The sequence below is a fragment of the Cydia splendana genome, chromosome 3, assembly GCF_910591565.1.
Source record: "Cydia splendana chromosome 3, ilCydSple1.2, whole genome shotgun sequence".
Taxonomy (NCBI): domain Eukaryota; kingdom Metazoa; phylum Arthropoda; class Insecta; order Lepidoptera; family Tortricidae; genus Cydia; species Cydia splendana.
In genome coordinates, this window is record NC_085962.1 from 17,062,344 (window position 1) to 17,077,213 (window position 14,870).

General features: G+C 35.5%; 1 protein-coding gene across 1 annotated transcript; it reads right to left on the reverse strand.

Annotated features, from left to right (window-relative positions):
• Positions 1–692: 692 nt before the first annotated feature.
• On the reverse strand, positions 693–6,942 carry LOC134806678 (uncharacterized). The gene is made up of 8 exons (XM_063780005.1): positions 6,647–6,942; positions 5,804–5,977; positions 4,151–4,479; positions 3,236–3,407; positions 2,599–2,694; positions 2,319–2,417; positions 1,302–1,513; positions 693–1,004 (listed from the first exon to the last, which is right to left on the reverse strand). The coding sequence occupies exons 1-8, from the start codon at positions 6,800–6,802 to the stop codon at positions 782–784; spliced, it is 1,461 nt and encodes a 486-aa protein (XP_063636075.1). The 5' UTR covers positions 6,803–6,942; the 3' UTR covers positions 693–781.
• Between the last annotated feature and the right edge of the window lie 7,928 nt (positions 6,943–14,870).

The following is a 14,870-nucleotide window of genomic DNA, read 5'->3' on the forward strand; positions in this document are numbered from 1 at the left end:
ATTTAATGCAATAAAAAAATATATTCAATAGTGAATAGGTATAGTTGAACCAAGAGAATTCTGCAAAGATTTTGATAGCACACGCAGTGCAAGTGTTAATTTAAACCGTCATACTTCTCTGAAATTATGACATATAATATAAATGACACTTACACTGTGTGTGCTATCAAAATCGTTGCAGACTTCTCTTGGTCTAACTCTACATCTATAAATAGTTCAATAGGTTAACATAACATATTACTACCAATTTCTTGTAGTACCTATAATTGGATGCTGTCAAGCAAAAATGTGTCAACCTACATTCATTTTGCACTAAGATGTCAACTATAGATAAAGATAACCGTAATTTTCTTGGTTCTTATTGTAAAATGAATGTGAGTTACACATTTTTGCTTCACAGTATGTATCTCATATTAATGAGATATTATGTTTATTTTATTTAATATTTCATCATCGCCAGAAATTTAATAGCATAAATAAAAAAAATACGTTATAACTACTTAGTATTTCTCGTCTTAAGAGGGGGCTAATGCAAAATAATAATGCCAAACTGGTGCCCTATGGTATTATGCTGCCTGTCCCGGGCTGATTATGGTACCTACATTCATTTTCATGTTCATAAACTCAGTTGATACTGTATTTTTTTATTTTACAAGAGTTCTTTCTCTACAATATGTTCAAATTCAAAACATCGTGAGAATAATATTAGCGTTACATAATGTATAAAATATTTGTAGAACTATATAAGTAATAATGCAATATGACGAACGAACGATTGGCATTAATCGTTCATAATGTCCTGCAGTACTTCTTTCAGTTCAAGAGTAAATTCGGAAACTGGCAGAGCTAGGTCCTGAGTACTACTTCCTTCTTTAGCGAGTACGTAATCCGATGGTACCACAAACGTTTGCTTTTTCTCTCCTGGAGTCTCCAACGACTTCAGGTACTTAGCCATTGGGAGATGAGGCCGCTTCTGGAGCCACGCGTGGAAAGATTTTGTGGACCTGAATACAAAGATTTCAAAACTAAAGATGGTGCTGCGCGAACATGCGCACCGAAGAAATGTGCACAAACGCCATTTGCTCACCTATTTTCTGGCACACTTCGTCGTGCCCGTAAGGCACGTCTTTAAGAAGTATTAGGTACTTATATAAGTCAATGCTTGTTTAATGCGATTATTTAATAAGTAATATAATTACGTTTAGATATTTGGTGTTCCCGAAAATAGTCTACTGGCGACAGTAATTTCCAAGAAATCGTGTATAAAGTTTAAACTACCTAGTGTTAAAAGCTAAACTTACGTCAGATGGGAAATTTCGTCCCAGACGGCAGACATAGTCTTAAGATCTTCAGGTATTACCAGAGAATGCCACATCTTTTTGGTATCGTTATTAGGAGGAATATGCTTCATCCTCTGCGGGAGACATGTGCCGAAGGCTTCTTTATGTGCGGGGCTAGTTTCCGCGTGAATATCGTATGCGATTTGCCGCTTAAGCACACTCGAACATGCCGCCTACGAGCAAAAACAAATAATGTAATAGAAATTGTTGGTATGCATGTTTCTTCAGTTTGGTCAACTCCAGGCTATCGACGTGTAGTTGGTACATACAGTTATAGAAACTAAATAATATTGTTTGTTTCTCAAAATGTAGGTACCTACGTACTTACATACTTGTGTTTTGTCAAATGACAAATATTATATAAGAATAATTATAGGGTCTCTAATGTTTCCCAAAATATTTTATTCCATAATGTATTGTTTGTCCGCATTTTTGTTAGTAATAATTTGTTTGGTTCAGAAACGCGTATCATTTCAGGACTGCCATAAAACAAACCTAACCTAACCTATCTTTAAGATAACTTTACGAAAATCCTGAAAAGTTAACGGTTTCAGTTTTAGGACTAATGATAATATGACAAACAATACATTATGACTTAAGTTTTTATGTCAAACAAGGGACCCCATTATTATAACAAAATCGGTATAATTGTATATCGGTAAAGTATATCAATGACAATGCGTTAAAATAGGCACCTTTGAACACGGGAGTAGTAGTTCCAAAAGTAGGTAATTGTTTGGTTTGTTAAGAACAAGAATATATAATAATTATGCATTTCGAATCCTCTATTATTCAATAAAATATCAACACGATTGAATATGTACAATATCTTGTACATTGGGCTTTACGAGGTTAGCTAGGTATATTAAATCACTCCCTAGAACTTATGACGCTCCACGCAATCATAGAAAAATTAAATATCACGTAAGTATAAAGCGATAGGTATTATAAAACTTATTAAACCACTATGATGCTCACCTTAGGTACGCCAACAAATTTCGCAATACTCTGTAATACACAAGGTAGTATTTTTGGGTCCAGTACAAGTGCTCTTGAGGCGTGTTCATCGAACAAGACCTGTAGGACGAAATCATAGTTATTCAATATTCAGTTACTTTACCAGGCTAAGGGATATATTTTCCACATACGGCACTTCGAACATGTGTTCTATTTTCGATGAGTAAGACTGACATTCGATTGTCATTTTTTAAATGTCCGCCTGGTTAAGGGTTAATAGTAAAATAAAGTGACCATTTACTTGGAATAAGTCTTCGATATCTTCAGGCCGCTTGATTTCGCTCTTAAACTCCACGTTGCCTAATCCGACCCACCAATCATAAAAATCTTTTGAAATCTGAAAACAGCAAAACAGGAAGGTACATTTCATTTGTATTGTAGGTGTTATCGCTACGAGATCACTACACTTTATACCTAAAACAAAGTCCCCCGCCGCGTCTGTCTGTTTGTGCTATGTATGTTCGCGATAAACTCAAAAACTACCTACTGAACGGGTTTTCGTGCGGTTTTCATCTATCAATAGAGTGATTATTGAGGAAGGTGTAGGTATATATATATATACCTTCCTAAATTTCAAATTCCAATTCCAAATTATATAATTTGTTAAGGTTTTGTGTAACCCGTGCGAAGCCGGGGCGGGTAGCTAGTTAGTAGATATTTCTACGTAACTTTGGTATCTATGCAACTTTGCAAGAAAAAACAATGACATACTTAGCTATGATTAGGTATGTATTACCTTTAATGTTATGTAAGCTACTGATAATTTTTTCATGATGTATTGTCTGTTGGTGATCCTAAATAAATAAATAAAAATAAAAAATTTCAGACATCACCAGATGTTGTTTTTGATATTTACTCTTACTCTGCTAATTGCGTACCTGTTTAGACAATATCTCAGCTTTTTTGCTGAATTCATCAGAAGCCGATATTTCAAAAGCTTTCTGCTTATACTTGGAATTCCATTTGATCATATCGGTTTCCGATTCGTTGCAGTACAGCATTTCAAAGTGGGGGTTTTTCGGAGTCTTTCCTAGTAGTACTTTCTCGATTCTAAAATAATAATTGGACAGGTTGAGCCGTTTTACAGACTGTATAATAAACTAATCTAACTTAACCAAAATCAAACACATGAATTAAATGAACAAAAGCTGGAGCAGGGATTGACATCTATAGGTAGGTACCTAAGTATTTCTATAAGTATATTTTGTAAACATATTATCTTATTATCTGTATTAGCGACAATAGCCACCAACATTAAAGCTATTTTACATCTCCTTAACAAAATAACGCGTCCTGTCGTGCTAATATTAATATCCTAATAATCGAATCGAACGATCGTATCGATTGGTTAGAAAAGTGAAATCTTGAGCGTTTTGCGAGAGTTCCAAGGGTAAACAAGCTCTGCTCCCAAGTGAAACATAACATTATTCGCCACACCAATACGAGGGAAATATGAACTGTAAAATGCTGCAAATCTAAATCGTCAATTATAAATAAATTTTACCATCCAAAATGAAAAATCAACTCGAAAGATGTGGACAAAATGTTATGATAAATTTTGTAGAATCTTATTCTTCAAAAACTCACAAGAAAGAGCCCTTACGAGCATGTGTGGTAAAAAGTCCACTGCTGGACATAGGCCTCCCCCAAAGAGTGCCACAATGACCGGTCTTGCGCCACCCGCATCCAGCGGACTCCCGCGACCTTTACCAGGTCGTCAGTCCACCTTGTGGAGCAAATTTACTTGCGAATCAAATATTACCAGAAGTCACATAAAATTAGAGATAAAATACCTGCTATTCTTCTTACTATCTTGAACAATTAAATCATCATTGGTACAAGCTGGGGAATCGATCGACAATGGTATATTTGACATCCTTTTTGAATATCTTATAGATGATTTCCTTATAAGAGATTTATTTGTAGACATTCTTGTGATAGTCATTCTGGACGTAAAAGGTTTTGACGAAGTGGATTTAGACTTTGTCATTGATCTGTATCGCGAAGTTTGGTTGTCCAATGCTTCAGACGACGTGCCCCATTCAGACTCTTCTTCTTCAACAGGCTCCTCTTCCACTGAAGGTGCATAGTCACTTACCGAATACCTTGACTCTTTTCTTGGCTACAAAAAAATCGATTTTAAGAGATTTGGTTAAACGAGGCTAAATTTTGTTAAAAGTCTGGTTAATGGTTGTCAATGTGATTGATTTTCACTAAATCGACAGGCGGCACTACTGTTTGTGCACGTAGCCAATAAGCGAATTGTGGTTTATTAATTATTTTCCCCTTCCATTTTGCTTCTAGTTGTTTACATATATATAGTTATAAGTTTTTTCCTACTTTATCAGTCAAAATCCTCTTGTCTAAATAACACAACTTTCTTTTAATAGATGGCGCTGATTGGCGGACCGCGCGCGCCGCGATTTTGCATTAAAGTAACTGGGCGCAAAGCCAACATGCCAATCGTTTACGCTCCATAATGAATGAAACGCATCTGTCACTGGAAAATATACGCGTCGACTTGAGAACCTCCTCCGTTTTTTTTTTCGTCGGTTGAAAAGTGATAAGCCCGCTCCACATTCGCGTTCGCGGCTACGCGCCGCGATTCGCGCACGAGTGTGGATCGGGCTATAGAGAGACACAAAGCGTTTCGTTGTCGTAGCGCCAGCAATTGTCACCTTGGCTAGGCCGGTTGGGCCATACCTAACCGCGAAAATCGAAGTTCGTAAATTTCGAGCAATTATCTCTGTCACCCTTATTAACCCTTCTTTGCCTGGTGATGGAAATTTCCGTCATAACATTGTCCTATGAATTAAAGATACTTTTGGAGGTGATTGAAATTTATTTTTAAGACTGTCAACTTTCAACACTAATCCATTTTCCGATTTTTTACTTAAATTTATTTTAATTTATAAAAATTACGTTTTAGACTAAATATCGGAAAATTTGGAAAAACCCAGAAACCATGTTATTTTTGGCGTTTTTTTCGGAGTTTCTAATTGTTTTATATTTATAAACTTTATCATAGGTATATCACAAATAGTGTACCATTCTGATGGTATTAAGATTGTTCATATATCTCTTACTGACAATTATATATTTACATAAATATGTTTAGCCTATGCAAAGTTTAACATTGTTTTCTCAGTAAAAATCGATGTTTAATTTTTTTTACTATTTTTCCCAGAATCAGCAAACAATTACGTGACAAATATATTCATTTCGGGCAAAATGAAAAAAATCATGCAAAGAAGGGTTAAGCCTTAATTAGAGTAAAAGTGAAAGATGCCCGACATTTGCAAATCTCGGTGTTTGGGGTGGGCTCTGGTATTCTTGTTTTATTCGTCCATGAAAAGGTTAAGTATTATTTTATAATTTACTGCGACAAAATTTTAAGTAGATGTAAGGTAGTAAGTAAGGTAAACACGGTGAATATTTGAACGTACAAGTTTTTCGTATGATTCCCTTGCATACAATAGTTCCGACGCCGGGAGAGAAATAGTGTCCGGCGGCGGTATGTAGTGTTTGTCGTCAGGGGGGAGTTGGAACATCTGTGCTAGTCTGCCGAAGATAGCTGGCCCGACCAGCTCCTGAACGGTGTGACGTTGGGTCTCCCAGAACTGAAATATTTCATAAATAGGGAGTATTACTGCAATGTTCTGCCGCCAGAGTGCAGCACTAATTTGTTTAGTAAACCATAGAGTAACTTATACATACTAACTAGGCCTTAAACAGTTTTTTGACATGTTTTCACTATGACATTGATGCACCAAGGCGGTTTGTTTACAGGTGGCCTATCGCGAAACGCGAAAATCGAAATTTCTTTATCTGCTTCTCTATCGATCGAATGAGCAAGAGTGATAGAGAGGCAGAAACCGAAATTTCGATTGTCGTATTTCACGGTAGGCCATGTGATTGACCTAGTGAGTTAGTGACGCATGATGTGTCATTGATGATGTCAATGAGGTTTGTTTACTGTATGTGCTAGTGGTGCCACCTATGCAGAGCTTGCTTAATATTCCCTATTAAAATTATGACCTAATTGTCCAAAGAATGTAACATATCATCTTCTTAGCTTTGTAGCGGCTATATTTTCTATTGAAATGTAACTTTTAAGTAATCACTGTAAAAACATATTTCTTAATTTTTTTTTATTTATGCCCAAAAGTTACTTGAAAAAACTGTCACAAGGACCATCATACGAAGCGAGAGGTATAGATTTACTTATTTAGTTCCTAATTTACCCTCACTGCCCCATTAAATTTGGATTTAACGCTCTGCATATTTACTTTATCATCTTTGTAGGACAGTTCTAAATCTCGGATAACTTTCATCCAGTGAACTTTAACGGAGGCCTCATTTTGTTGATATCGGGACGGGGTTATAACTCGTAAGTCTTTATGCTTGCTCCATTTTTTCACAAGAGGCTTTTTACCACAAGGCATCTTGAAAAAATCACAGTTCTTCAATAACTTTTACGTTTAAAATTCAATAACCTTACAAAACTATATTTTCGGACCCAAATTAAGGATAAATAAATAATATATTAATAGAAACGCAATCGACATTGTCAAAGAATGACAAGAATAATAATTGTATTTCTTTTATTTTATCTCAGTGGAGGTGATCAACAAAATGATGTCAGAGATTACAAAGAAAAGAAGAAGAAAGCAAATGTATGACACTATGGTATGACATAGAGTCTGGCTAGCCAAAAATTGTTGACAGATATTTCGTTGTTGTATCACCAATTGTCTATGATTTAAAAAAAAAAGCTAAAAGTCAGTTGTCAATTTATGTCATTCATTCAAATTGTTTGCGGTTTCTAAGGGGTTTATTTTAAATAATATTAATAATGTCTATACTGAGTGAGGTTCGCAAACTATTATTTAAGCTCGTAAATAATTACGACAATGTGCGAAGTCGACGTGTAGCGTTGTATAACGAAAAACTGCAATGTTTACAACCCCTAAACAAATGTAAACAAATTAGGAGGTTGGTCCTCTATAACTATTTTGATACTTAGCATTTAGCATATTTGGCATAGTACTTATGTATTTTTTTTGGTGTTGGATTAATCTTACGGTATTATCGAGCTAGGTCTTATTTACACTACATTTCATTTTTCGCCTTGTTACAATGGTATATGGTGGGAAAGTGTTAACATATGTGTTTATCGTTGACTGTACTTTACATAGTGGTAGAAATTATGTGAGCTGACTTTGAGTGCACGTCAACGTATATTTAACTTATATCCTTTACGTACTTTACGTGTGCACAACAAATCAAAAATATTTTGTAGTATCAAAACTTTAATTCCTACAACATAAAGTGTGACCAGCCCCAGATTTTAAGAATTTCCCGCCAAACATTTGTGTAAAATTTCAGTAGCCAGACTCTATGCTATATACAGTGTGTAAAACCAACAATACGGGCAATAAGTTAAACCAGATATAGAATTTATCCGCTTAATCATCAAGAAATAAGTTTTTTTTTGGCGTGATAACGTCTTATAAATTGATGAACACCGGTAGCATGCACGAAAAAGTGTCACGTTGTGGACATATCTCCATGGTAACGTTGTGGACGGATCTCCATGGTAATGTTACGGCCACGTTTTCTTATGACGTTATCACGCAAAATTATCGTCCGTAAACTGACTTTACAGACAACCATATTTCTTTTAAGTTAGGTACGTACACTTAATTCTGACCCCGTAATGTTTTTTTTAATTTACCAAGCAGCAATGTATTGCAAACATAAAAATGACACGACATTACGAGATACGAGCTTTTTATTTTGTTTATAGTAAGGCCAAGCGCGCACCACGACTTTTTGTCGCGCGATAATTTAGTCGCAGAAATGTAACGTATGTGTTTATATGGCAGTGCGCGCATATGCGACAAAAAAATCGCAGCGATTTTAAAATTGTGATTTGTCACATTTTTCCGCGACTGCTCGCGACGCGATTGTCGCAAAGTGAATTGCAGCATACGGAGTTGTATAGCCCCGCGCGCACTGCGATAATAAAATCGGCATTTCGCTCTTCAAGCGTCAACATATCGGAACCTGCTTCTCCAATTCAATTCAATTCAATTCAATATCTTTAATGTCAAAAAACACATGTCAAAATATACAATAGGTACACAATAAAATTAAAAATACATAATCCACTCAAATTAAAAAGGAATATATACAAATGTCAGAGTACATAATATATACAATGTCAAAAATAGTGGTATATACAAATGTCAATAAAACTAACAAAAAATTAAAAATTAAAAAATACAAATGTCAAAAAATATTACTAGACTCATTTTACATTAAATTTACAATAAAATTCTTTTACCGTGAAAAAAGCCTGGTCAATCAAAAAATCTTTCAACTTTTTAACAAATAGCTCATAAGAAGCCGCCTCTTTTATTTCACGGCTCAGGCTGTTATAAATTTTAATGCCAACTACCCCCAGCGAGTTGGATGATTTTACGAGCCTGACAAGGACAGATTTAATATCGCGATCTGTTTGCCTTTGATCAGGTCGACGCATAACAAAATCACTCTTGTGCTTAAACATATATTTTGCTACCTAAAAAATGTATAAACAGGGCACTGTTAGAATTTTTAATTCCCGGAAATACTCTTTTGTTGGAGTGAATGGCGGCATCCCAGACAACATTCTAACAGCCCTCTTCTGCAGTATGAAAACTCTATCCCTTTCGGCTGCCAGTCCCCAAAGGTCAATACCGTACACAAGGATCGAGTTTACATACGCGTAATATGCCATACGGAGGTTCTCACGTGAAAGTGCAGGAGCAAGCCGAGACAGCGCAAACGACGCTTTGGCAAGTCTACTAGTAAGTGAATCAATATGTTTATCCCATTTTAAGCCGCAATCAAATTCAAACCCAAGAAACCGCACGTTCTGCACCTGTGGAAGCGTAATATTATTTATTGTTATGTCAAGGGGAGTGGGATACGGTCCTCTTAGCCAGAAATACATTATCGATGTCTTATTAAGGTTAATCAGAAAGCCATTTACTTGGAACCAACATGTCAATTTTAATAATGTATTCAAAACGTTCCCCCTTAGCTCCTCAAAAGAATCACCGGTAACAATGGCACATCCATCATCAGCAAACATTATAAAATTACCATCTTGAAACAAACTAATGAGGTCATTAACCATCACCAAGAATGGAGTTACAAGATGAGACGCTAGATGTTGACCGTTTAATTATAGAAATAGAAGGAGATCACCTTTGTGGTATAAATACTCAAAGTTATACAGCGATTGCATATTGTTTCACGACAAGCGACTGGTACGAAATCCATGTCGAGAATGAACAAATCGTCGACTTTTTCATCGCAGTGCGCGCAGTGAATTTTCTGCGATATATTACAGCGCGATTCTAAAATCGTGTCGCAAAAATTAAAATCATGGTGCGCGCTTGGCGTAACTGCCAACAAGCGTTGACAGTTACTTTAAAAAGCTCGTATTACATTGCGGGCCGAATTATTTTATAGGGTTAAAATTTTCATTATATTTCTTAGCAAAGGCTATCTCAATATACTTCTTAGGTCCTATGCTGATCACCGTTTAAATATTCGCCCGTATTGGATTTACACTAGTGATGTACCGACTATTGATTTGGCCGACTAGCCGACTAGCCGACTAATCGGCGCTCGAATGGCCGATTAGTCGGCCGACTAGTCGGCTAGTCGGCCAGATCATTAGTTTCGTATTAAGTACAGGTGAAAAACAATAGTTTTGCTCCTTTGGTTGAGCTATTCATCATAATTTAGCTTGGCTAAAAGGTGTTCTCTACAGGTGCAAAAACTATCACAAGAATCTTCGTTCAATTTCTGTCTTTAGTTCTTTTATTTTGCGATCCTGAGCAGACCGTCAGTACAGCTTGTAGGAGGTATTTCCAAGGCTCTATTTCCCGTACGTAGACGCCAGTTAAGAACCTATCCCCTGTGGTCAGCGTCTTTACGAGCAACGTGCCCTGTAGCGATAGCGGTACAGCCTGAAATTCGGGAATCAGCTGCAAATGGTGTTAAAGGTATAAAAATCGCACGATTAATCTTTAGGCCATTTGAATAAATTTGACCCGTAGCACCAAAACAAAAAAACAAACGGAAAGGAGTTATGACGTCATCTTTTTATTGTATGGAAAAAAACAAAAAAATTGTTCAGAAACCTATCGTGTGTGGTATTAAAAGAAAGGTCATTTTGAGCCGGTTCTAAAAATATATTACATTATTATATTTCCGTCACTTGCATTCAATTAAAATTAAAATAATTTTCAAAACATACCAAGTTTGGGCTCCTCCAGATACGAAACCGTTGAATTATTTTTTGTAAAATATACCTCAAGTAATACCCAATATCCTCATATCTAACCCCAAGAAATTAATTTCGAAAATATTTAGTTTTAGTATTTGTTTTAATATTTGTATTATTACAAATTGTGATCTATAAATCTATCAATGAAACGGCCTCCTAGCCTAGTCGATAGTGACCCTGCCTATGAAGCAGGAGGTCCCAGGTTCGAATCCTGGTAAGGGCATTTATTTGTGTGTTCATCATCATCATCACACAAATAAATGCCCTTACCAGGGCTTGTATATATGTGTATATGGGCATTTATTTGTGTGATGATGATGATGAACACACAAATATTTTCGAAATTAATTTCTTGGGGTTAGATATGAGGATATTAGGTATTACTTGAGATATATTTTACATAAAATAATTCAACGGTTTCGTATCTGGAGGAGCCCAAACTTGGTATGTTTTGAAAAATATTTTTATTTTAATTGAATGCAAGTGACGGACATATAATAGTGTGATATATTTTTAGAACCAGCTCAAAATGCCCTTTCATTTAATACCACACACGATAGGTTTCTAAACAATTTTTATTTTATTTTCCATACTTAAAAAGATGACGTCATAACTCCTTTCCGTTTATGTTTTTTTTTGGTGCTACGGGTCAAATTGATTCAAATGGCCTAAAGATTAATCGTGCCGATTTTCATACCTTTAACACCATTTGCAGCTGATTTTGGTCAACCGCTACTACTACTGATTAAGTCTCTAAATTTTACACACTATATAATATTTTATTGCATTGTACATATAATAGTGCCATCTACACAGTGGATAAGAAAATAAGTAGCTGCGGTGCACATGAACTAAGATTTCAACTACATAGGTTTGAAACTAGTTCGACATATATCCAAAAGATGGCAGCATTGCGGCACGGTCGGTTGTAGGAGGATCGTACGAGGCACGAAGGTTAGTCCTCTGTCGGTAGACAAAGTTTAGGGTTATTATCGTTAGATGTCGTGGAATATTTCCATCTCGTGTATGCCGCATTTCTATTTTATCCAAGATTGATATTCAATCTTTGCTATTTAATTAAAGTAGGCGTTAGTAGTAATTTCATTGCAGTTGCTTTAAAGTTCTGTTTCTTAAGTAGGGTCACGTGTTGTACAGTCACCACACGGGATTGTTATGCCATTTAGAGTTCTTGCTAAATTCGAAATTCTATAGCGTAAGTATTGAACAACAAATTTAGCTAAGCTAGGTAGGTACCCTAAATGGCGCAACAATCGCGGAGCGTGATGATGGTACAGTAGCGCAGGCTGGTACTGTGGCTAACAGGTAAATTATGAAAAATATACTCGTAATGGCTGTATTTTGTCAGGAGGCCGATTTTTTCGACCACTCGATTTCGTGTATTTCGCTCAATAATATCTCTACTACTAGTTATTTAAATTCTACTAATAGAATTGAAAACGAGTGGTCAATACCACTAGATTCCCAATTTCTATCGCTCGTATTTCAAAAATTAGCTACTCGCCGTTTTCCACCGATTTTCGAGGGACAAAATCGAGCGATCGAAATTCAAAAATCGCCCCCCAGTATCGTCACTTTTAGAGAGCTCTCAAGTCTCGGTACGCGAACACAAACGAACCTACCGAACCAGGAGGACATTTTTGTTTCGGTGGTCCATAGGTATGACTGACTAAAAGTGAGTTTGATTTATGTCTACTAACTAATGTTTCAAAATGTAAACCTTTAAGTTTTATGGGTTGAGAGGTTCCTCAAAACGCTTTATTAAAAAAAAAATTACAATATTTGTGCCGCTACCAGTTTAAATTTTAGGTAGGTAACGATTAATTTGTTGTTACATATACCTATACGTACCTATGTCGAAATAAATTGCATGTCAGTTAGGCACCTACTGAAAGAAATGGCTAAAGGTTTAATCATAATTTTCTCTTTTTCCAGTTAGTTTATACCGAATAGAATCTATTTAAACATCATACGATTTGATTAGATAAAGAGAACATAAACCTACAGTATCTATACAGTTGATATAGTAGACAGATGTACCTATAGCTAAATAATTACCTACTAGACTTAGAGCAAGAAAAGCCTGCAGCGATTTTGATAGCATACGCAGTGCAAGTGCAGTTATTTAATACATTATAATTTCATAGAAGTTTGACGTTTAAATTAACACTTGCACTGTGTGTGCTATCAAAATCGTTACAGCCTTTCCTTGGTCTAACTCTAGGTATTTCGATGTCTGTAGTCGGTGGTAAAGTCATAATCATAAAAGTGCTTACCTATTTAGAATAGAATAGAGCGTTTATTCGTGACAAGAAAAAATAAATAAAACAACAAGTAACACAATAACACGGCCACGAAATGGTCCCGACTCAGCAGGTGCTAGCCTGCCTAGGCTAGCGCTGGTCTTCCGTCGGGGCCATGATCTTTTACATCTAAATTATAAAAAAGAACACATTATAACTACAATAATGTTATACAATAAAAATTAAAGATTAAAGTGAGTGGCGGTTGTGGAAGAGACAACAAACATATTTACGTTATCTTAGCAGGGAGCAGTAAGTAAATCAAGAGTGTTAACCTCCAGACAACGCCGTGTGGCTCGTCATTGTTATAGGTGGTGGCTGCTATTTACTATGTTAACGTGGTGCGTATAAAAACTGTCTAAGTAGGTACTTATACCTATAACGTCTAAACAAAACTAAAATTACTTATAGACTTGTTTAACTGCTCACAAATTACAGTCATATATTTAAGTACAATGACTACAATGATAGAATTAAAATAGCATTTTTTTGGCATATTACTATTGTATTAGTGCTATCTACGTACCCTTTTTAACATTTACAGAGAGCTCACTGGATACTTGCCGTATTTATTAAGTAATATGCTAAATATTTTTGTGTGTTTGAAGTCATAAATAGCAGTAAAGTGACAGATTTTATACACACAAAGCTAAAATGCAAACATAGTAAATAGCGCCACCTACAACAATAGTAGGGATTGCAATCCGGTCCGGCGGATCCGGTACTTTTTTTTAGGAGGTACCGGATCCGGCTAAAATCTCCAGATCCGGACCGGATCCGGGAAATAAAAAAAGACGCCTACACACAGCACGCTCTGTGCGTTTTAGCTGAGGTAAAGGCGACGGATGGAAGGTATGAAGTTCAACAGAACAAAGAACGAATGAAAGATAAAATTTAGTAAGATAAAAAGATATTTATTATGACGATGATTGAGAACAAAAGGGGATTTCCACTTCTTTCATGTTGGTGGCACGATATGACGATTACATAAATATTGTAATAGAAGGAAAAATTAAAGGATTATACAATTTGTTATCCGAGAAGACAACAAAATGATAGCAAGATAGTATTGGAGCACATTTAATTTAATATTGGATAGAAGTAAAAAATGTAATATCTTCTTTTGATACGAGAATGGATGTCAGCGTTACAAATATTTCATTCAAAGAACAGTTACGAAAACTTGTCCTTTTAAGGAGTTCCAATTCCCACCCCACAACCCACAACCCAGGCTTTGGAATCTAATCAAATTTACGTATAATTGTAAAAGTAATTTTAAACTGAGATTGACATTAAGTATATTTTTTTTACCTAGGTACTAATAAGTTTGATTTTATTGTTAAAACGTTATTTATTAATTTAGAAGTACCTGCATTAAAAAAAAACCTTTATTTCTTGTAATATTAGAACATTACGCAAAAAACTAGAAAAGTATGTCATGTAAGTAATTTAATTAACGGTATATCCCTATACCAATCCGGATCCGGTCCGGCCGGATCCGGTCGGATTATGGTCGAAATCTTGATTGAAAATCAATCCGGTTTGCAATCCCTAAACAATAGGTAAGACACGCGGGATAATCGGTATTGTATACCTAGAGGTTGTCACTGTAGTCATGATATGAAATAATATATTTATGGACATTTACCTAACTACCTACTATAAACGTCTGTATTAGATAAATAGATCAATTTATATTTTATTAAATCCCACGTAAGCTGTTATCTATGATATGATAACGTTCTTTCATTTTCGTTAATCATTACATTTACATTTACATTTATATGTATACGATTTTATCAGGACATACGCTAATAACGAAGTGATATCGATTTAACACTAATC

Bases quoted from the DNA above. Each gene is read 5' to 3' on its own strand.
- LOC134806678 (XM_063780005.1), bottom strand. From the start codon at position 6,802: ATGCCTTGTGGTAAAAAGCCTCTTGTGAAAAAATGGAGCAAGCATAAA. The intron at 2,695-3,235 runs GTACGCAATTAG...TGCTGTTTTCAG, and splicing joins CTGAGATATTGTCTAAACAG to ATTTCAAAAGATTTTTATGA. The intron at 2,418-2,598 runs GTAAATGGTCAC...TTCGTCCTACAG, and splicing joins ATATCGAAGACTTATTCCAA to GTCTTGTTCGATGAACACGC.